The sequence below is a fragment of the Meriones unguiculatus genome, chromosome 7 (assembly GCF_030254825.1).
Source record: "Meriones unguiculatus strain TT.TT164.6M chromosome 7, Bangor_MerUng_6.1, whole genome shotgun sequence".
In the NCBI taxonomy this organism is placed as follows: Eukaryota; Metazoa; Chordata; class Mammalia; order Rodentia; family Muridae; genus Meriones; species Meriones unguiculatus.
The window spans coordinates 41,083,521-41,105,069 of NC_083355.1; the positions used below are offsets into that span (position 1 = coordinate 41,083,521).

The following is a 21,549-nucleotide window of genomic DNA, read 5'->3' on the forward strand; positions in this document are numbered from 1 at the left end:
CTGAAAAGTTTCTAGAATTCCAAACGTCATACACTTGAAGAAACTATCAGTTGCAGCTTGCAAAGCCATACCCCTACATGAGAGCAGGAGGCAAATCATAGTTACCTGCTGTGACGCAGCAATGGACCGTCTTAAGCAGCCCCGTGCCAGACACCTGGGATTAAACACAAAAAACATGTTCACATACCATAACTGGGTTTTTAAAGGATCCAACATTCTCCCTACATTTCCCCGCTTCAGTCAAATAGACAGCCTTTCCATTAACACCAGTAAACTATATACAGGAAGAACAATTATCAGAACTATCAGGTAAGAATTATACTTACAATGTCCAGTCCATCTGTATTTAGCAACCTTGGAGAACATACTCTGCTCTCTATCCTTTCATGGTGAAGTCTAAAATTTTGTAACTAAATCACTTTTTTTTAAGATTTATTTATTTATTATATATACAATGTTCTGCCTCCATGTATGTCTGCATGCCAGAAGAGGGCAGCAGATCTCATTCTGGATGGTTGTGAGCCACCATATGGTTGCTGGGAATTGAACTCAGGACCTCTGGAAAAGCAGCCAGTGCTCTTAACCTCTGAGTCATGTCTCCAGCCCCCGAATCACTTTCCTATAACTTGCATTTACCACCTTTAAAATATCTTAGACCCTAAAACGCTTTCTTAAGAACCTTCACAACTTATGCTTTTATGTCTTTAAAAACTTACACCTATTTTGTGAGTTTTCTTTTTGTTACCTGATAACAAGGAAAACTTTAAGACTATAGCTATCTAGTCTTCAACCCCATCAGAGACCCAAGAAGGATACATTTTACCTGAGTAAACCGGAAGTGCACAGCAAGCAGCTTTCAAAACCATAGAAATGACAGTGACTGCTGGCTGCCTGGACAGTCATCCAAGGGTCCTCTGTATCGGTGAGGTATTCAATCTTCGAATGACAGGCCCAGAATATCTGACAGATTTCTGTGAAGCAAGAATTATGAAGGACTGGCCTACCTTGCCTTGGCAAAGTTGGGCAGTCAACTTTGCTCGCTTCACCACACTTGAAGCAAATTCCATGTGGAGGTTCTTTGGTGCCCATCATGTTCTTTGAAGATGGGGGTGCTGCCAGGAGCTGATTGTCTGTCTGTCAGAAAGCCTGTTATTAAAACATCTTAAATGCCATATTCTGTAGGTCTCTGAAGTGTTTGAGGACCACCTATATGTTTCAGTGTATTTAAATGGACAAATACTGCTTTGTTTCTAGATATTTACTTTCTACTTAACTTTGAAAACATTTGCAAAAGGCTCAATAAAGCTTATTTCTATAATTGACTAAACTAGTACCTAACTAGAGCACAAGTCTGATTATATATAGGTGACTAATTACTAACTTGTATTTCTTAATTATTCTAAATAGTTTGTAATAGCTTGCAAAGACTAGAACTTTATTTTACATTGTAACATGACTTGAATATGTACAATATCTTAAACATATTTATAGTATGTTGTAGCAAAATGTAACCTTAAATTTCTATCAATATACAAGAATCCATACCAGTGTAAAATATTTGAGACTTGTTGCTTTCTTAGTCTAAAAGGAGATACAATAACCCACCCTTCTTTTATGCCGTTAGTTGAAACGGTGGCATTTTAAAGTAAGACTTTTCGGATCGGGGATTGAGGTTTTTGGTTTTTGTCTTTTCTAACCTAGTGACTATGCGGCTCCTCTCTAAAACAGCTGGAACATTTTGCTGCGGAGGCTCAAGATGCCAGGCCCCTCCTTTTATCCCTGTAAACCCCAGGATGTCTACGTTGTTTTGTTTTTTTTTTTCTAAAACAGAAATGGCTTGATTGCTTCTCCGACAGAAAGTACCGTATTTTTCAGTACCTGACATTTTGACAATTGTGACCAAGCTTTTGACGGCTTGGTCACCGTTTCGTTGTGAACGGCCGAACTCGCCACAACTGAAGCATGGGCGTTTTGATATCTGAGCTCTCTAGCAGCTGGGTCACAGCTTCTTTGCAAATGGCCAAATTTATTGCAACTGAAGCACCGGCGTTTTGATATCAGGGAACTTGTTCGACTACTGGGAAAGCTAAGGATGGTAATCTCGTACCCCAAGCTGCCGCCCGACCCCCCACCCCAACTGCACAGTTTTTCGAGATTAATCCTTTCTCTCTAAATGGGCTTTCTTCAACCCTCTCCCCCCTCCCAGAGGCACACCCTGCTCCCCACTCTACCCAGGGGCCTTGTGGACTTGAAGCCAGGCCCTGGGTAGGGTCAGTCTTGTAGCCCGGTTTGCTGTCCTCTTTCATCCTGCCGGAAGCGCCCGCTCTCCTGCTCGGTGACGGGGCCTGAACCCTTCAGTCCTCCCGTATCCAGCATCATGACTTGCTTCCAAATCTTTTCTGACTCCACCAGGAAGCTCTGCAGCTCCACGTTGGGTCCCTCCAGTTCCACCTTAAGTAGTTCCAATTGCGCAGCCATTTCCCCAAGCTTTTTAAAAATGAAAAATAGGAGGAAAAAAAAAAAAAAACAGAAAACGTTCACTAAGAGCACATAGGGAGAAAACAGAGGGGCAGCCGCCACAGTAATGCTTTGGCTGATGTCCTCAAACAGAATATTCAGCTCTTCTTCCCACGTCTTTTCCCCTTCGGCGTCAGAAATCAAGTTTCCCATTCTGCCCGGCTCACGTTCGGTGCCACTGCTTTCTTTCTTTTTTTAAAATCTATTTTATTTGGGTTCTTATAACTCCACCTCCCTTCCAACCCCCAACACTAGGTGGGAGAGAAAGAAGGTTAGCGGGGAGAGGGGGTGTGGACCTCTATAGGCTACTTCCTGCCGACCAGGGAGGGAGAGTGCCCTGAGGCAGGCGGACCATCCAGCAGTGCATCCAACCGGCGAACCAGCAACAGCAAAGGCGGGAGGCAGCAGCAGCAGCAGGAGGAAGCAGCAGCGTTGGTGGGGAGGTGGGGGTGGGGGTGGGTGGTGGGTGGGTGAGGGGAAGTGAAGGCAGCAGCGGGGAAGCAGCGAGGCCCCCTCAAGGCTCTCCCATTTATACAAGTCAAGAGTTCTCAGAATTAAACGATCTGCAGATGGCATGAATCACGCCCCTGCCAGAGCTTGAGGCACATTATGGTCAGCTGCTGTGAAGCAGCTGCGGACAGTCTGAAGCGGGCCCCATCTTGCACACCTGGGATGAGAACAAAACCGTATTCACGCAGCACAACTGGGTTTTTAAAGAAACCCAAGTTCTCAGCACAGAGGACCACCCAAATAAGAACAAGGAAAGGAGTTAGCGGCTAGCACTAGCAGCTGCAGCTTCCAGGGTGGGGAGAGCACCGAGCGTTAGAGCAGGTGAAGAGAAAAGCCTCAGGTGAGCCAGCGCTAACTGAGAATTAGTGATGCAGGGACCCCAGGGTAAGCCAAGTGGAAGTGGGGTGCCCTATGGATAGTGTTTGTTTCCTGTTAATGTAATAAAACAATGGAGGCTGGAAAACTTACAAAGAAAAGAGGTTCATTTTGCTCACAGTGTAAGATATGGGAGGTAGGGCTCTCTGACTCAATCAAATCGTAATGGGACGACATGCTACAGAGAGAGGGATCACATGATGAAATGGAAAGGCAGAGGGCGATTCATGAATCTGGCTTTCTCTTTTCCAACAAGCCTTTCCCCGGTAATCAGGGTCCCGGGAGAACTACATTCTTTATTACTTTCTCCTGAACACACTACCCTCAACAGCCTGACTTTTTCTCCTTTTTCTCGGTAGACCCCACCTAAAAGTTCCATTTCCTTATGTCAGCACGGTGGACTCCAGCACCTACCACCTGAACCCCTGGAAGACATGCTCAGCCTGTAGCATAGTAGGACTGGCTTGGGAATCATAGTTGGCTCTCTCCGACTGGTCTTTTGTTGGGGTGGAGGTGACTCTACTGCCTCAGAGTCATGGAAACTCCAGCTCCACTGGGTCTGATGCCCTCTTCTGCCCTTGGAGGGCGCTGCGCACATGTATACAAATCTACACTCAAACATACACACAATAAGAAATAAGTAAAATGCAAACTCCCGTGTGCGTTAGCAGTGGCTCTGGCTGTGTGGCCTGGGTGATACCTGACAATCTGCGCTTTTTACAATTTGAAAAGTGCCCTGGGCTAGTGACGTGGCTCAGCTGGCAAAGGTGCTTGCCACATGGTCGGGGCTGAGGGTCTACTCAGTTGGTAGAGGGCTTATTGGCATGCGCAGAACCCTGGGGTTAAGAGCCAGCCCTGCCTAGACGGGGCACAGTGGTACATACTTATCCCAGTAGTTGGGAGGGACAGACAGGAGAGCAGAGATTCAGGATCATCCTTGGCTACGTAACCAGTTCCAGGCCAGCCTGAACCATGTGAGACCCTATCTCAAAACACAACAACAACAACAAAACCCAAATTGTGTGTGTGTATGTGTGTGTGTGTGTGTGTGTGTGTGTGTGTGTTGAGAGGGAGAGTGAGCCAGCCAGCCACAAGGCTCAGATGCTGAGAGGCAGGTGGGATCAGAGTTCAGAAGCCCGCGTATAGACCAGATGGCTGGGTAAACCCACAAAGGACCAAGATCTGGTCCAGGCCGGGGCCTTTGCAGTCAGCAGCTAAACAATAACGAAGCCGAAAGGACCCAGCAACGAGATACAGTTAATCTCCTGAAAGTTTAACTTCCTCGTAGTAACCAGAGAGTGGGGTTCACAGTGCTTCCTTCTAGAGGACTGGAGTAGACCTGGATGGACCTTAACAGACCTAAGCCAGTGTTTTGCACATGCTAAGTGACTGCAGTTGTAAACAGCAACCTAGGCTCTGAACCCTGGACAGGACTATTCAACCTACAGAAAGGTCTTAAGTTCTGAGGGATGGGAGCGGGGTGGGTAGGTGGTGGAGTCCGAGGCCACCAGGTGTCCTGAATAGCGGGGGTGTGGGGGCATTCAGTGGGCTGGGGTGGAAGGCTGGTTGCCCGACTGCACCTGCTATTCATTACCTGTACACCATGGCAAGGTTTCGTCACAGACTCAGATCCCGAGGGAGGCCAAGAAACCATCAAAGACAGGCCCTCTCAAATCCTGTGGTGGTGCATGGTTATCATCACAGCATTTAGGAGGTAGAGGCCAGCTTTGGCCAGCCAACACCTTTGAGGCTAGCCTGGGCTACATGAGACTCTAGCCAACAACAAAAACAAGAAGGAAGCCGAGAGCTGCAAGTCCTTAGTATCATTACTATGGTTGTTGTTAAGTGTGGCTGTGGCCATGTATGGTACATGCCTGTGTTTTCAGAACTCTGAAAGAAGAACTGGAAAGCCCAGGGTCAGCCTTAGCTACCCAGTAGTTTCTAAATTTAAAAAGGGGTGAGGTGGCAGGCTGGAGAGGCGGCTCAGTGGTTAAGAACACTCAGTGCTCTTCTCGAGGACCTGGGTTTGATTTCCAGTATGGCAGCTTGTAATTACCTGTAACTCCAGTTCTGGGGCTCCAAAGCCCTTCTGGCCTTCATAGGCATCCATAGACATGTGACATATATGCACTCAGACACACATCCACGCAGTCATTTTTACCTTCCTGAGCCTTAACGCCCAGATACAAGAATTAATCCTAAAGGGCTGGCCATTACTGCCAGCCACATGGTTTGTGAAGCATGGTGTAACTAAAAAGTAAACATGAGGAGATTCTGCCGGGCAGTGGTGGCTCACACTTCTAATTCCAGCGCCAGGGAGGCAGAGCCATGTGGATCTCTGTTATTATTATCATTATGTTGTGTGTTTGTGTGATGTATGCCACTGCTCATGGTCAGAAAGCAGCTATATGGAATTGGCTTTCTCCTTTTACCTTTACAATGGTTTGGGGGCTCAAACTCAGGATCGTCAGGGTTGCATGCTGTACTGGCTGGTTTTTCGTCAATTTGACACAACCTAGAGTCATCAGAGAGGAAGGACCCTCAGCTGAGGAAATGCCTCCATAGATCTAGCTATAGAGAATTTCTCAATTAGTGATCAATAGGAGAGGGTCCAGCCCATGGTGATGGTGCCATCCCTCGGTTGGTGGTCCTGGGTTCTATAAGAAAGCAGGCTGAGCAAGCCCTGAGGAGCAAGCCAGTGAGCAGCACCACACCCCCCGCCCCCATGGCCTCTGCACCAGCCCCTGCCTCTTGGTTCCTTCTCTGACCTTCTTTTGGTGATGAACAGCCATGTAGGCATATAAGCTGAATAAACCCTTTCCTCCCCAACTTGCTTTTTTGGTCATAGTGTTTTGGTGCAGCAATAAAAACCCCACTAGCTAAGACACCTTTACCATCCAAACAGGTGTTCTTTTATGGCACTTTCTGGTAGGAGGGGACAATCTCCCCTTGGATGGGGGCTGAGAACTGATTCTCTTTGTTGACAGCAACTAGACATGGAGTCCCCTTGAAGCACCATTGGTAGCCCTGAGGAACTGTGGGCTTGGGACATCCTGCTGAGTCATTTCACACCCAGAATCTCACTATCTCACCAGCAATCTTGGCACACAATGTCTGTGACATTCAAAGACAGAAAAAGAACAATATAACCCAAAAAAGACACCATCATCATAATGAGAGGCACTTAACTGCCGGATATGGTGGCACAGGCTGAGCATGGGGGGGAGGGGTCTGAGGCAAGAGGATCTCCAGTTCCAGGCCAGCCTCTGGCCACATAGTAAGCGTAAGGCCAGGGGATACATAGGCCAAACTTTTCTCTAATTAATTAATTCAAAATAAATCAATCTAAGAGATGAGGTAAGGAGATGAACAAGAGCAAAGTGTAACGCCACACACGAAATGCTGTAACGAAACCCATTACTTAGTATAGTAACTTAAAAAAATGAATTTAAAGAAGCTGAGACCACAGCTCGTTAGTAGAATGCTTGCCCCAAACGCACAGAGCCTAAACTGGCCCCACTGGATTTAAGAAGGATCAGCAAGCCTTTTGGAACACTGTGGATTGTGCATACATCCCTTCCTCCAGAGGCCCACAGTCTACAGCAAGAGATGCAAAAGGATCAAAGGGTTTGCAGCAGCGCTTTGGCTGAGTTGGTTAAAGTTCCTGTCTAGAAGACAAAACATAGGATCTGGAGGCAGGCATGTCCTTATGGTGCTGATGCAAAATGCTGGGAATGCTGAGGCGTGGAAGAAGCGATGTGGGCCAGCCTGGAGGCGAAGGAGGACTTCTAGAAAGAGGTGACACGTGTTTCCTCAATGGTGCCGGGAATGCAGAGTCAAAAGTGAGAGGTGACCTCTATGCCAAGGTGATGTGAAGAGCCGTTGGCTTGGGACTCCACAGGTGACTTATGTTACTCTTCCGGTTGTTGCCCAGATAAAACCCAGCATTATAGGATCAGAAAACTGAGACACTGCTTCACCACAGCACACGTGCAGAGCTGCTATCTTGTGGGGTTGAGTGTTGTCTTCATTCCCACTCGTAGGGATGGACACCATCAGGTTCTTCAGTGCCTTGACCCTGGAAAGGACACGGTATTATGCTTCATCTCTAGTTATGCCCCAGCCTTGCCAAACATCTGCAAAACCCAGATGCCGAGCCCCTCAACTCAATACCCTGTCTAGGTGTATCTTTTACTTTTGCAGCCTGTGACAGGAGCTGAAAGCTTCTGGTTCAGGGAATTAGTGACACACTCTGGACTGGTATTGCCATAGCTTGCTTACATGCTCCAGGCGCAGACCAGGCTGAGGCTGGGGGCTTTGGGTATCCTGTTTATGTCCTCACTATATAATCTACCTCGGGTTTTACAGAGGAGAACTCCGAAGCAAAGTGACTGAATAAAGGCCATGCTGGGGATGGCATTTTGTAGCCCTGAATCTTTTTTTTTTTTTTCTCTTATACTTCCACTGGATCCTAGAAGCAGAGGGCAGAGAGATGATCACAGTCTTTGATTTGTCCCATTCTGTGAGACTAACATGGGACCTCAATTTCTGCCAAATATACAGAACCAGATTTTCATGTGCTTGCATGTTTATTTTATATATATATATATATATATACATATATATATGTATTTATGTATAAGTTTAATGGGTGATGAATGTGTTGGTGCAGATCTGTGACTTCCAGGAGGTTGAAGCAGAAGGATGAAGAGTGTGAGGTCAGTTTGGGCTACATAGCATGACCCTGTCCCCCAAATCAAAACCAAGCAAAAATGTAATAGAAGGGGCCGGAGAGATGGCTCAGAGGTTAAGAGCACTTGCTGCTCTTACAGAGGACCTGGGTGCATTCCTAGTACCCACATGGTGGGTCACAGCTGCCTGTAACTCCAGTCCCAGGTGATGCCCTCTTCTGGGCTCCACAGGCTCCATGCATGCTCATGGTGCACATACATGCAGGCAAAACACCCAAATGTATACAGTAAAACGTATCTTTAAAACACTAAGATTCAGTAGGATCTACACCTACGTACCTAGAGTCACTCTTCCGAAAGTATAAAAGAATGCTGAAGTCCCTGGTCTGATCTTTCAGTAGAGCCTTTGCAGAGCCCTTTACTATGGACTCGTCCAGCAGCCACTCTGCCACTGCTGTGCATGGTGTACTGTTCCAAGCATCGAGGACATAGGAAGAGGCGGGGCTCCTGGCTAAGAGGGCTGGGAGTACAGCCCAGTTCGGAGAGTGCCAGCCTACCATGACCAGTGTCTCAGATCCGATCTCCAGCAGTTCTTAAACTGCTGTACTGGCACAAGCCTATAATCCCAGCACTAGAGAGCTGGGAGCAGAAAGATCTGGAAGTCAAGGTCTCCAGATGTTGGCCACATATTGGCTTTAAACCCAGCCTGGGAGAGAAGAGAGCCTGTTTCAAAAACCAAACAATCCAGCTGGCATAGTGGTACGCACTGTTTTGTTTAGTTTTTTTTGTTTGTTTGTTTGTTTTTGTTTTTCTGAGGGTTTCTCTGGGTGGCCTTGGCTGTCCTGGCACTCACTCTGTAGACCAGGCTGGCCTCAAACTCAGAGATCCTCCTGCCTCTGCCTCCTAAGTGCTGGGGTTAAAGGCATGTGCCTTTACTGCCTGGCCTGTTATGCATTTTTGATCTCAGCACTAGGGAGATAGAGGCAGGCAGATCTGTAGGAGCCAAGGGCAGCTTGGTCTACACAGTGAGTTCCAGGCCAGCCAGGGCTCCATAGTGAGACCCTGTCTGAAAGGTGGGGAGAGCAAGCGTAACAGGGCTGCTGGGTAAAATGGTGCTGCAGAGACAAGGACGCTGTGGCTCAGAAGCTGCGCACCTGCTCCAGGCTGGAATCTGGAGTCAAGAGTCCAAGTCTAACTTAGAGTTAAACAGGGGGCACTTCTGTGGCCTCAGTGGCAGGAAGACTCACAGATTTGGTGTGTTGCCTTCCAGTTTCTCAAGGAAGGACAAGCCAGGACCCACAGCAGAGGAGTACAGGGAGCCTTGTGTTGGGAGAAGAGCGTATGGAATGGCTGTCCTAGAGAACAGGAACATAACTGTCTAGGAAAGGCTGGTGGAAAGCCTGGCCATGAGAGTGCCAATTTGAGGTCTGTGGTCATGCATTTAAAGGGCAGCAGGCAGCAGGGCCATGAACTTTCTTCCAGCATCGACAGCTGCTTCAGCCAAGGCATGCAGAAAGAAGGCTTGGCCGTGTGAAGGGTGGATGTTAGCTGGGTTCACTGGCTTGAAGGGGGCGTGCAGTTTTGCTGTATGTCAGCCAGGCAGTGGTCTAGACAGAGCTGGCTAGCACAGAAGCACAGGCACTGCTTACGGTAGAAATGTGACAATAAGGATGGGAGGTTTTGATGAAGCTTTGGGGCGGTGAGGAAGCCGTAGCTCAGGGTATATGAAGAGAAGACCCTGGAGACTTGGGCTCTGGATCGAACCAGCTTGTGAAGGAAATTGTCACGGAATGCTGAACCCCAGAGGTTTCAAACCAGCAAAGGCTTTGGAAGTGGAGGAGGATAAATGGCCTCGGTGGTAACTGGAAGCCAAAGGGTCTCGTATCTCCTTCTGGCTTCTTCTGGCCTGTTTCTACATCTCCTGGAACGCAGTTATGTTTTTTGCCTGGGTACCTGAAAAGATGTGCTTGAAAACCGTGTGTGTGTGTGTGTGTGTGTGTGTGTGAGAGAGAGAGAGAGAGAAAGAGAGAGAGAGAGTCTTCAGTTTCAATCCTAAGAAAGTTATTTTTTCTTTTCTTCCCCCCTCCTTTTTTTCTCTTCCTTTTGGTATTTGATAAAGGATCACATAATGTAGCCCAGGCTTACTTGGAACTCACACCAGTCTCCTATCTCTTGTGTTGGTTATAATCCAGCACCTAACAAGAAGGCCATTTTTCCACTTGGCTCCTTTCCGAGCCTGACCTAGAGCCTGGTTCTGACCATACTTGCACCAGTGAACTGTATGTGTTCTAGAGAACACACTAAGGGTCAGTCTCCCTAGAGCAAAGCCCGGTCTCCAGCTGGCTGAATGCCTCCCATCTTCCACGTGCACAAAGACACCTCAGCTCCTGCCCAGTAGGACGCTCTAGCTGCTTTATCCTCTCACCCCTTGGCCACGTGGAGGGAGGAGCTCTTACATTCATATTAACTATTTAAAAACGTTATTACTAGTGTGCGTGTGTGGGTGAGCACACAGGCCGCAGCACATGAGTGGAGGTCAGAGGACAGCCGTCCTTCCACCTTGGATTCAGGTCATCAGGCTTGTATTACAAGTGTTTACCAGCTGAGCCATCTCAAGCAACCCTCCTGGACTCACTTTTTTACAGACAAAGAGATAAAATCCTGGAGAGGTAAAAAGCTTTGCCAAGGGGGCATAAGGTCAACTTGACTCCAAGGAAATCCACTATCCTTTTAGGGAGATGGGTTGGGGGGGGGGCTAGAATTCTGGGCAGCTGACTCTGCTGTTCTGATGAGGTAGATGTCTGGGAGTTGTTAGGTCAACAGAACAAGGAGAAATGTGGAGAAACCAGGCTGCAGCCTGTGTGGCGGTATGAGGCTGCAGTACCAGCCCTAGCGAGGCTGAGGTGGGAGGGATGTCAGGTTGGCTAGGGCTACATCGGGACACTCTGGGGCATGCTGGAGGGGTTGGCAAGAGAGCTGAGTGAGTCAAGGTGCTTGCTGCGAAGCCTGCTGATCTGAGTTCAATCCCCTAATCCCTCATGGTGGAAGGAAAGAACTGATTCCCGCGGGTGGTCCTCTGACCTCTACATTTATGCTATGGTGGGCTTGCACTCTCTCACACACACAGATGACTGAGGATTCAGTAAAGTCATCGTGACATGAAAACACACCATCTCTCCCACCTCCACCCCTGAGATTGTTGAGTTAAGAGCAGCGAGGACCAGCTGCCACACCACGTTTCCAACCTTGTCTTTAGCTCTGAAGTTCATGGGTAACCTCAGGGACCCGAAACCTCCCTATCTTATCACAGCTGAGGATGTCTGTGTATCGCTCTTGCTTGAGAGATGCTTTTTTATTTCTATCAGCTTCTTAAGTCAGGGTCTTGACTTGAAACAGCCTTGGGGAGCGATAAGCCTCGCGGCGCCAGCTGGACCCTGGCTTGGAAGGATCTTGTAGGCTTTGATCGGAAACCACGGTTCGCTCTGCTGTCCTCAGAAAGCCTGTGCAGTTTTCCAGCTGGAAAGCAATGAAGAAAGGGCTTGGGGAGACAGCACAGGCCTACGGTGAGCTCCAGGCTTCAGCCCTCATATTCCACCAAGTGCTGCTGGGTGTGGGGGCTCACACCTGTATTCTTAGTGCTCGGGAGCCTGAGAAGGGGGGGACTTGATTTTTTTAACAAACCTACTTTATTTAGGGTTATTAAACGCTTCTACCTCCTTTCCAACCCCTCAACACCAGGTGGGAAGGAAAGAAGGTCAGTGGGGACAGGGGCGGAGTTCTCTCTGCTACTTCCCACTGGGTAGGGTCCTAGGATTCTTTTGGGGGCAATACCATTATCAGTCTTCCAGAAATCCAGAAGTCCAGGTAACCAGCAAATCAGCAAAGAGCAAATGCAGCAGCGGGACGAGCCAGCAGCAAGCAGTCCTCCTCCAAGCAGCCGCCCCTTCTTCCTCTGGGCTGTCATATTTATACCCCTCAAAGTCCTCAGAATTCAACTAATTCCACCTGGCAAAGACCACGCTCAGCATGTGGACAAACTAAAACCCTTAACTTGGAATTTTAACAAAAACATGTTTACATATCATAAACCAAAATAGCCACAACAGGGGACGCTGAGCTGGAGGCCAGCGGGGTATGGGCAAAGCAAGTAGAAAGAGTAAAACCTTGTTTCAAAATAGGTCTCCAAAACAGATTGTGTGAACTGATGTCCAGCAACATCCCGAACCCTGTTCCATCAGTGGATGGAACCCAGGGCCCCGCTCTCATTAGACAAGGGCTCTTCCACGCCCCTCACCTCTCTGACTTTTTTCTTGTTCCCATTCCCTAGGTAACACAATAGAAAAGCCCTGTATACAGCGTTGGCACCGTACCAGAGTTCGAGATAATCTGGAGATGTCGAAAGTGTCGCAGGGTGACGGGAGGTTAGGGCAGGATGTGCTGAGCTACTCATTTGTGTTTTGTCATTTTTAATCAAAGTTGGAGCTTACTGCAAAGCACATTTGTGGGCCCATGAGATGGCTTAGCCAGCAAGAGCCTTGGCTGTGCGAGCCGATGACCTGATCCAGAACCCTTATAAAGGTTAAAGGGGGGAACTGACTGCAAGGTTGTCCCCGACCATGTCCCCCGTCCACGTGTGCTCGAGTGCTAACGATAATAAACAATATGGAAAAGAGAAGGAAACAGGTCTAAGGTTTTCTGTTGTTTTCGTTTATTTGCAGTAGGGTTTTGCATATCCCAGGCTTGCCTTGAACTTGTTTTGTGGCTGAGGATGACCTTGAACTTCTGACCCTCCAGCCTCTACCTCCCGAGTGCTGGGTTTCCAGGCGTGTGCCACCAGGCCCATTTTATGTGGTACTGGGATCTGAATCTAGGGTTTTGTGCACACTACACAAGTATTGTGCCAGCCGAGCTCCAGCCCAAGAAATAGGTTTAACACATGTTTAAATATAGGCATTAGGGGAGAGAGGAGTGCTCAGGAAGAAGATAGTGTTCTTCCAAGACACTGCTGTGCACCTTAAGACAGAATCAGGCATTTTCTCTTCAAACGAGGAAGTCAGGAAGATGACTCAGAAGGTGAAGTCAGTTGCTGCCAACCCTGATGACCTGAGTTCAATCTCTGGACAAGAGCTGTCCCCTGACCTATATTCTCTCTCTCTCATACACACACACACACACACACTCACATAACATTACCTAGGGTGGCCTTAAACTTGTGGGCACTAGTGGAATGGCCAGTGTATGCCACCGTATGCTGCTGTGACTGCACGATTTTCTGTGAGAGACTAATTGATCACGTGAGTTTGGGATCCGCAGGAAGATCTGGAGGCAACCCCCTGAAGATGTGGAGGGTGACTCCACTAGGCTCGTCCGTGTCCCCGGAGTGTGGCCCAGTGCCGAGCACAGCTTCACAGCTCAGTGAGTAGCTGCTGAATGGATGGGAAGAGGAAAGCACTCACATAACTGACATGTGTGTAGCAAGAGAGAAAGTGCATCTGGGCGGGGGCGGGGAGATGACTCAGAGGGCGGGAGTGCTTACTGTGCAAGCCTGGGTGGTTGAGTTCGATTCCCAGAACCGGTGTGAAAAGTTGAGTGTGTATGTGTGTGCATGAAGGTGGGGTGGGAGGAACGCTGGGGTTTGCTGGCTGCCTGCTCAGCTGCAGTTATGTTAAGAGACCTCTTCCGGGTGGGAGGGATGGCTCAGTGGCTAAGAGCACTTGCTGCTCTTCCAGAGGACCTGAGTTCGGTTCCCAGCACCCATGTTATCCAGCTCACGACTGTCTGAGACTCTAGCTACACGGATTCCAAAACCCTCTCTGGCCTCCCCCTGTGATGTAGGTACACATATACATATAATTTAGGAAAAAAATCTCTTTAAAAGAGAGACGACCTCAAACAAACAAGGCATTGAGTGGTAGACCAGGACCTTTGACACCCTCCTCGGCCTCTGTGAGCCTGCACATGACACAGGTAGCTGCATACACAGCTGGGCACACACCACATACACAGCACACTTGTACACATACAAACATTTCTTGAGTGCATCTAAAGGGCTGGGAATGTAGCTTGGTGGTACATTCTTACTTGCTTAGTATGTGAGGAAGAAAGGAAGGAAGGTAGGAATGGGAGGAAGGAAAGAAGGAAGGAAGGAAGAAGGGCTTCTCAAACTAGTATGGTGGCATGCTCTTTTAATGCCAGGAATGTGGGACAAAAGGATTGCTATAAGCTTGAGGCCAACCTAGAAACTACACAGTGAGTTCAAAGCCAGCCCATGTTACCTAGGGAGAACTAGCGCTTTCTCGACAAACAAACCCCAGAAAGAAAGTGACCTCTCCAGGGTGACTGTACACACTTCTTGGATTGAAGATGGAGTCCAGGAACTCCCAGCTCTGGCTGTGTTGCCCTAGACTCCAGCAGAAACCTGCCTGCTCCTGTTGTGCCACTGAGGTGAAGGTGACGTCCCGGGGGAGCAGGTGTGAACCTGAGGATCTGGTGCACACTTGGCGCACACCTGGATGCAGGGCAGAGCTTCTCAGTGCTCTTCTCGTCTTTGACCCACAGGCTTGTCCTGCTGAGTCTGCGCCCGGCGTAATATGCTCCTTCCTTGTCCTGCTCCTCTATCCAGCCCTGCCCACTGCAGGAGTCTCAAAGTGGGATGCCCCTGTTTTTGCCCTAGTCTCTTACTGCTGCTCTTCATGCTGCAGTCAGATGGCTGTTTTTAAGCTGCTTCATATCTATCTATCTATCTATCTAGCTACACACACATATGTATAGATATAGTCATACACATGTATGTATATATTGAAGAATCTAAAAGTTTAAAGCTACATTGTAACATATAAATATACTTGTATTATATGTTAATATATTATCTCAATATAAATATACATTATGTAAACATATATATATATATATAGGCAGTTATTTTACAGGCTTAGAGAGCTGTGCTTGTTGAGAGCTCTGCCTGTTTGTCTGAAGCAGGGTCTCATGCAGTCCAGGATGGCTACCGAACTCTGAAAGTGACCGTGAACAGATTCTCCTGCCTCTCCAGTGCTGGGCTGACAAGCCAGTATGCCTTGCTTCTTGGTGGCATGTTTTCCTTCATATTCCCTACCCCACGTTTTTACACTGTGTGTGAGTGTGTGTGTGTGTGTGTAAAGTGTCATGACATACCTCTAGAAGTCAGGAGACAACTTTTGGGAGTATGTTTTCTCCTTCCACCGTCTGAGTCTCAAGGATTGAATGGCGGCGAGTGCCATTCTACACACTGAGCCATCTTGCCAGCCCCCATGGCGATTCTAAGAGGCTCCCAGGGAACGTAGTTGCCATTGCTCCTGTGCCATATTGGGAGTGATAAAGACTTAGAGAGAGTTCCCAGCTTCCTTCCTAGGCCCTGCTTTGTCTAGCCCTGTCCAGTTTCCCTAGGTCACCTCTGCCTGCTCTTTCCATCATGCTGAGGTGACCTGAGCCTTCCTTCTTTTACTGTAGTGTGTGGAGTTCTTGCCTCTGGGCCTTTGCTTGGAGTGGCCCTTTTCTGGAGAACCCATGTGCATAGCTTCATTTCCTAACTCGGATCTCTGCTTGGCCCAGTGTGGAGGCACACACTTGTGGTCCTATCACTTGGGAGGCAGAGGCAGGAGGATCAGGAGACCACAGCCACACTCTAGCCTATATAGTGAGTCTTGGATACAGGAGACTGTTCCTCAAAGGCAAAACAAAACTGACAAACCTCAGTTCCATGGTTGGAGCGTACTTCCTCGGGCCTCCTTTACAGCACGCAACGCCCTCTGAATTCAGTTGAGTAACGAATTGTTGACCTGTGTGTGTGCATTTAATTTAGATTTATTTTTATTTTTACTCATGTTTATGCGTGTCCATGTAAGTGTATGCATATGCCATATATGGTCAGGTGCCCAAGGATAGCAGCCAAGAGGTTGGCATTTGCTGCTGGTGCCACCACAGTGGCATCAATGGGCATGAATGCCACAGGCCACAGGACAGCAAGGGGTCTTTGCCAGGGTTGAGGTAAAATGGTCCCAAGAGTTGGAGAGATGTCTCGGTTGGTAAAGTGCCTGCCGCACCAGCCTAAGGACTTAAATTTGATGCACTAACACCCTTGTAAAATACGGGGCGGCAGCCGTGGTTCCCGAGGTTTGTTAGCCGGCGAGTCTAGTGGACTGGCAACCTCCAGATTCAGGGAGAGACCTTGCCTCGAAACAACAAGGCGGAGAGTGATTGAGAAGCCTAGTCCATTGACCTCCTGCACGATGGCTTCTCAGTACATGCTATCCACACCAGCAGCACCAGTACCACCTAAGAACTTGCTAGAAATGCAGATTCTCAAGGCCCAGATCTATGGATCAGGAAACTACAGGCTCTGGGTCTATCATTGGAGGGTGAACAAGTCCTCCGCTTGATTGTGATGCTTGTTCGAGCTTGAAAAACCACCATTGCAGTGTTATTCCAGGGTAGTCATTTCTCTAATGCAGGGTCTGGAGTAGGGCTCTGGTAGCAGTCGGGGATGGGGGATGTAACTTCAACATAGGGTCTACTTCACACTGAGTGAGAATAGCTGTATCGTCATCATCCTTTGAGACAGGGTCTCACTATACAGCTTAGGCTGGTCTTAAGTGAGGAATCCTCCTGCCTCAGCCGGTGCTGGGATTATAGATAGGAGCTACCACACCCAGCTGTGTCGGTAATTCTTTTTGTTTAGCTCTCTGTGTAGCCTTGGTTGTCCTGGACTCACTTTGTAGACCAGGCTGGCCTCAAACTCACAGAGATCCGCCTGCCTCTGCCTCCCCAGAGTGCTGGGATTATAGGTATGCGCCACCATGCCCGGCTCACTTTTTTTTTTTTTTTAAATTGCTAGAACATGTGAGTTAGGCTGATTGCAGAGGAGAGTGAACAGGTGTGGTAAGGCTTAAACGCTGGATTAGGACCGACGGGGAAATACTGCTGCCTTGACCACTGACTGCTCAGGCGCAGAGTCTCATTCAGAAAGCCGGAGTTTAGAAAGGACTAACATTTATACATGACCACACACGCCAGGGGTTAATCTGGGTGGTGTACAACCATAACCTTTTAAGAAGCCCTCTGGGATAGACGGCTGAGACAGCCCCTTTGGTATGACGGGGAAAACTGGGGCATCGGGGTGGGGGGAAGCTTTTTGCCCAAGTTCACACACCAGATAGTGGAGTGGTGGAAATCACATTTGAACCCAGGTTCTCTCTGCTCCGAAACTCTTGGGAAGTGTTCAACAAATTAATATGCTGCCCACGCGTCATCTGGAGGGCATGGGGCGCTGAATTTATTTCGTTGAGGGAATGGAACATGGAAGAAACTCCTTTCTCTTTGCCTACCCGTTAATTTTGGTATAGACAGTTCAGCGTCAAGCCCTATGTGAACACAAGCACAACCAGAGTAAAGTGTTGTAAGGTTTGGATGAGGGTGACTGTGTGCTTCTTTTTCTTTTCTTTCGATAGTTCTGGGGAATCAAACCCAGGGCCTTGTGTTTGCCAGGCAAGTGTTCTGCCGCTGAGTAACGCATTTCCCTACATGGCAGCACCTAAGTCACACAAAAATTTTCGGACCCTCAATATCTCACATGACAGAGTTTATCTGGGTCTGAGCTATCAGCCCCTGTCCTACCCCATTCACCGGTCTTGGGAAGCTACTAATGAGTGCGCTTGCGTGTGTGAGAAGCGGGTGGTAGTGGGAGATGAGGGTAAAACCACTGAGGAGGATTCGGTTCCAAGCTTCCAAGACCACTACGCACGCGAATTGGAGCAGGCGCAGAGCAGCCCCTTCTAGGCGTTAGGCGGGGCCACAACGCGGGCGGGGCCCAAGGGCGCGGGCCAGAAGGCAGATGCGCAGCGCGGACTACAAGTCCCAGCATGCACCACGGACCCGATACGGCCCCCGCGCCCGCTTAAAGGCTCCAGCAACCGCAGCCGTCGGGTCGCGGAGGCTTTCGCTTTGGCGCCGCGTCTGGGCAGCGGGAGGAGCGGACTGAGCGGCAGGCTCTCGGGACTCCAGGCTTCGGCGGCGCCGAGGGGCGCTCCTATTGCAGCCTTCCCGGTTCGGAGCTTCTCTGCCGAGGCGCCCGTGCCCCCGGGCTGCTCGCCTCGGCCCCCAGTGGCCCCGATGCCGAGGCATGGATAGAGCGGCGTTGCGCGCGGCGGCGATGGGCGAGAAGAAGGAGGGCGGCGGCGGGGGCACCGCGGCGGCCGCGGACGGGGGCGCAGGGGCTGCGGCCAGCCGGGCGCTGCAGCAGTGCGGCCAGCTGCAGAAGCTCATCGACATCTCCATCGGCAGCCTGCGCGGGCTGCGCACCAAGTGCTCGGTGTCCCACGACCTCACGCAGCAGGAGATCCGGACCCTGGAGGTAAGGAGACGCTGTGCCCGAGGTCTCGACCCGGCAGTGCCCTGGGAGCCGCCCCGCTGCCTTCCTTCCCGAGTTGCATCCTGCAGCCGGCTCTGCTGGCTGGAGAGTCTTCCTCCCTTGTCTGAGCTCGCTGATGCGGCGGCGTGAGGACCTACGACCAGGGCTCACCTTGGGAGGATTTGGGGGAGGGGGTGTTAGTGCGGGACTGGATCAATCGAAGACTAGCATGCCGGGTATGATGCGCGCGGGCATCCCACTGCAAAGCCCTTTCCGCCCTCACCCCATTTCCAGTGCTCACGGTAGTCATTGTCCCACTGAATCACGCGCTGGACTTTTCGCGGTGTGCTTAAGCCCGGTAGCGTGGGCTGGGGGTGATGGGGGACGTCCCCTAAGTGTGAGCGTCGGCCGGTGGCACTGACTTTCCCTCGCTCTCCGCTCTCCTGTTGTCCCCTCCTTTCCTTTCTACCAGGTCTTGTCTGCCGCTTTTCAAAAAGTGTTTGCTGAAACAGCGTTTTTGCTGTTCGGGCGTTAGGGCGCTTTTCTTTGGCAATGTCACAGCGGTTCACTGATTAAAATGAAATTACCCACTGACTTCCCCACCCCACTCCACAAACACTGGGTTTTGACCTAGGAAGGATTATACTGGGGAAGGGAACTCTGATAAGAGCATGAACTTAAGGGGGTTGCTGACAGAGATGACCTGGAGTGCAATGAAGAAATAAGATGTGTGAGCTCTCTTCCCTCAAATTATAGCTGGGCAGTGCAGCATTAAAAGGATTTGGAAGAACCAGTCAGGAAGGTGGTTGGAATTTCAGAAGGGGGACCTCCCCCACCCTTTACAAGTTGGAGGAGAACTAGTGCCTCTCCAACTTGCTTTTGTCCAGAGGCTGGAAGGCCTTTGAAAGTGCAGGCTTCAGTTAATAACCCTGTCCTGAAGAAGGGCCTTTCCCCACCTGGCCTTGCCACATCTGGTTCCTGTAGATCTGAGGATGTCTGTTTTGTTAGATATGTGATCACACTCGCGCACACACACACACACACACACACACACACACCACCGTTGCTAATTGCATCTGCCAGCTGTCATAGATTCAGCTGGTGATTGCTTTAATTATTGCAAGACCAGTGCTCTGTCCTCTCCCACTACAAGCTGGGATCCTTGGCTGATCCGAAATGCCCTTAGTTGTATTTTCATAAAAGCTATGAAGCCAGGACGTTGGGAGAGTCCAACAAGCGCTAGCTAGTATTGTTTTTTGTTACAGTTGCTATAGCAAGACTGAGCAGGGCTTTGCTTTAGAGACAAACCAACAAAGCCCTGCACCTGGCTTTTCTGCATGTGGATTTCTTGAAAACAGCTCAGTGTGTGCCCAGCAAAGTTCGCTTTTTAAGCGGATTCCATTGGAGGTCCGTGTTTTCCTGGGTAGCTGTCCTGCAGTGTGTGTCTGTTGGGATGCTGTGTTGTTGGCATGGCTGATGTCCCTTTGAGGTGCTCCTGGGTCCCAGGGTGTGTGGAGAATGGCTTACTCTTTATTCCCTGCAGTTTCTCTTTGTGCTCTGATGTTGCACATTTTGACGGAGTTGTGGAATCAGGATACCTCAGTGCTTCCACTTGTTCAGGCCTCTGAGCTGGCTGGGTCATCCCTGGTGGCTTTCGAAGGCCTGAGGACCATTTGCAGTGTGAACAGGACACGTGCCCTGTTCTTTTCGGTGTATTTGAAGGGTCCTCTGGTCCCTGAAAACACAAGACTTTGGGTGCCATTTCAAATGGAAGTTTTGACCTTGGGGCTGGTTCCCTAGGATTTTTACCAGCTAGTTTGGGTGAATCACTCCATCCCCGGGGCCTCAGCTTCCCCATCTGCTCTGAAAGAGGTTGGAGTGGTTCCCTTCAGTCTGTTTCTGAAAAGCTCTGCATTCTGTGGTTTAGTGACGGGGGAGGCGGGGAATGACACGGCAACACTGTTGGATTGAGTTAAGCATTTGTGTATGCTATTCTTCATAGCTAGCCCTACTTAAGAACAGCCCTAGAAACCAGATATAGCGGGCAGATTGCTTGGGAGACACCTTTATTACTGTGAGCATCTTGACCATAACAGTGTGAGGGGATGGAAGGCCCACACAGCTTTGTCATTGGTCCTGCGTCTGTCTAGATGACCTTGGAGCAAGCCTGATGCCTTCTACTCTCAAACTTCCACATCTGTCAAGTGGAAATGGAGTGCTTTCACCTGTAGTGTTTGATGGAGTCTGTGTCTGCCTACAAACGTTCTCTGGTTGGGGCCTGGTGACATTCATGTACAGGGCACCTGTAGAAGAAGTACATATAACTGATTTCCTGCAGGTGATGACACGGGGCAGGAGGCAGTCCCAGAAGGCTGCATGAGGGCAGCCCACCTCAGCAGCACGTAGACAGGCAAGGGCTGGTCTCAGTGTCCCCTTGAATTTTAATGTATTTGTGTGTGAGCTTGTGTGACCTTATGTGTACCACATGTGTGCAGGAGCCTGAGGAGGCCAGCAGAGGGCGTCAGAAGCCCCGGAACTGGAGTTGCAGGTTGTTAGCTGCCATGTGGGTGCTGAGAAAGGATCCTCTGCAAGAGCAGCAAATTTTCTTAACTGCTTGCTGAACCATCTGTCCAGCCCCAGATTTCTGGTACACACACACACACACACACACACACACACCCCTATGTATACATATCAGAAATCACATATGTATGTGTAATATATATATAATTATATATATGACCTTGAGACAGGTCTCGTTATGTAGCCCCAGTTGAACCCAGCATACAGATTAGGCTGGTTTTGAACTAACGGCTATTCTCCTGTTTCTGTCTCCTGAGTGCGGGATTACAGGTGTCTGGCTGGAGAGCTTGGCTTATACAACTGTATCAGACTTCTGGCAGATACTCAAGAGGCCCAGCCCACTTTGGTCCTTTTTAGCTGAACTCTTGGTGGGAGTGGCAGCTCACGGGATGTCCCCTGTGGGACCCTGGCCAGGGGCAGCTGCTTGTGAAGATCCAGGTCATGATGATACGCTCTCTGCTGATGGCTTTGCTCTGTGGACTTGGGTTGAAA

General features: G+C 49.4%; 1 protein-coding gene across 3 annotated transcripts in view; it reads left to right on the forward strand.

The window, feature by feature from the left end:
• The first annotated feature begins 18,033 nt into the window (after nt 1-18,033).
• Nucleotides 18,034-21,549, forward strand: part of Ksr1 (kinase suppressor of ras 1) — a 135,417-nt gene continuing 131,901 nt past the window's right edge. For all 3 annotated transcript variants that reach the window (XM_060387191.1, XM_021639783.2, XM_021639784.2), the window contains exon 1: nt 18,034-18,477. In XM_060387191.1, coding sequence (XP_060243174.1) covers nt 18,247-18,477 — 231 coding nt within the window. In that variant the 5' untranslated portion in view covers nt 18,034-18,246. The remainder of the gene's footprint in view (nt 18,478-21,549) is intronic.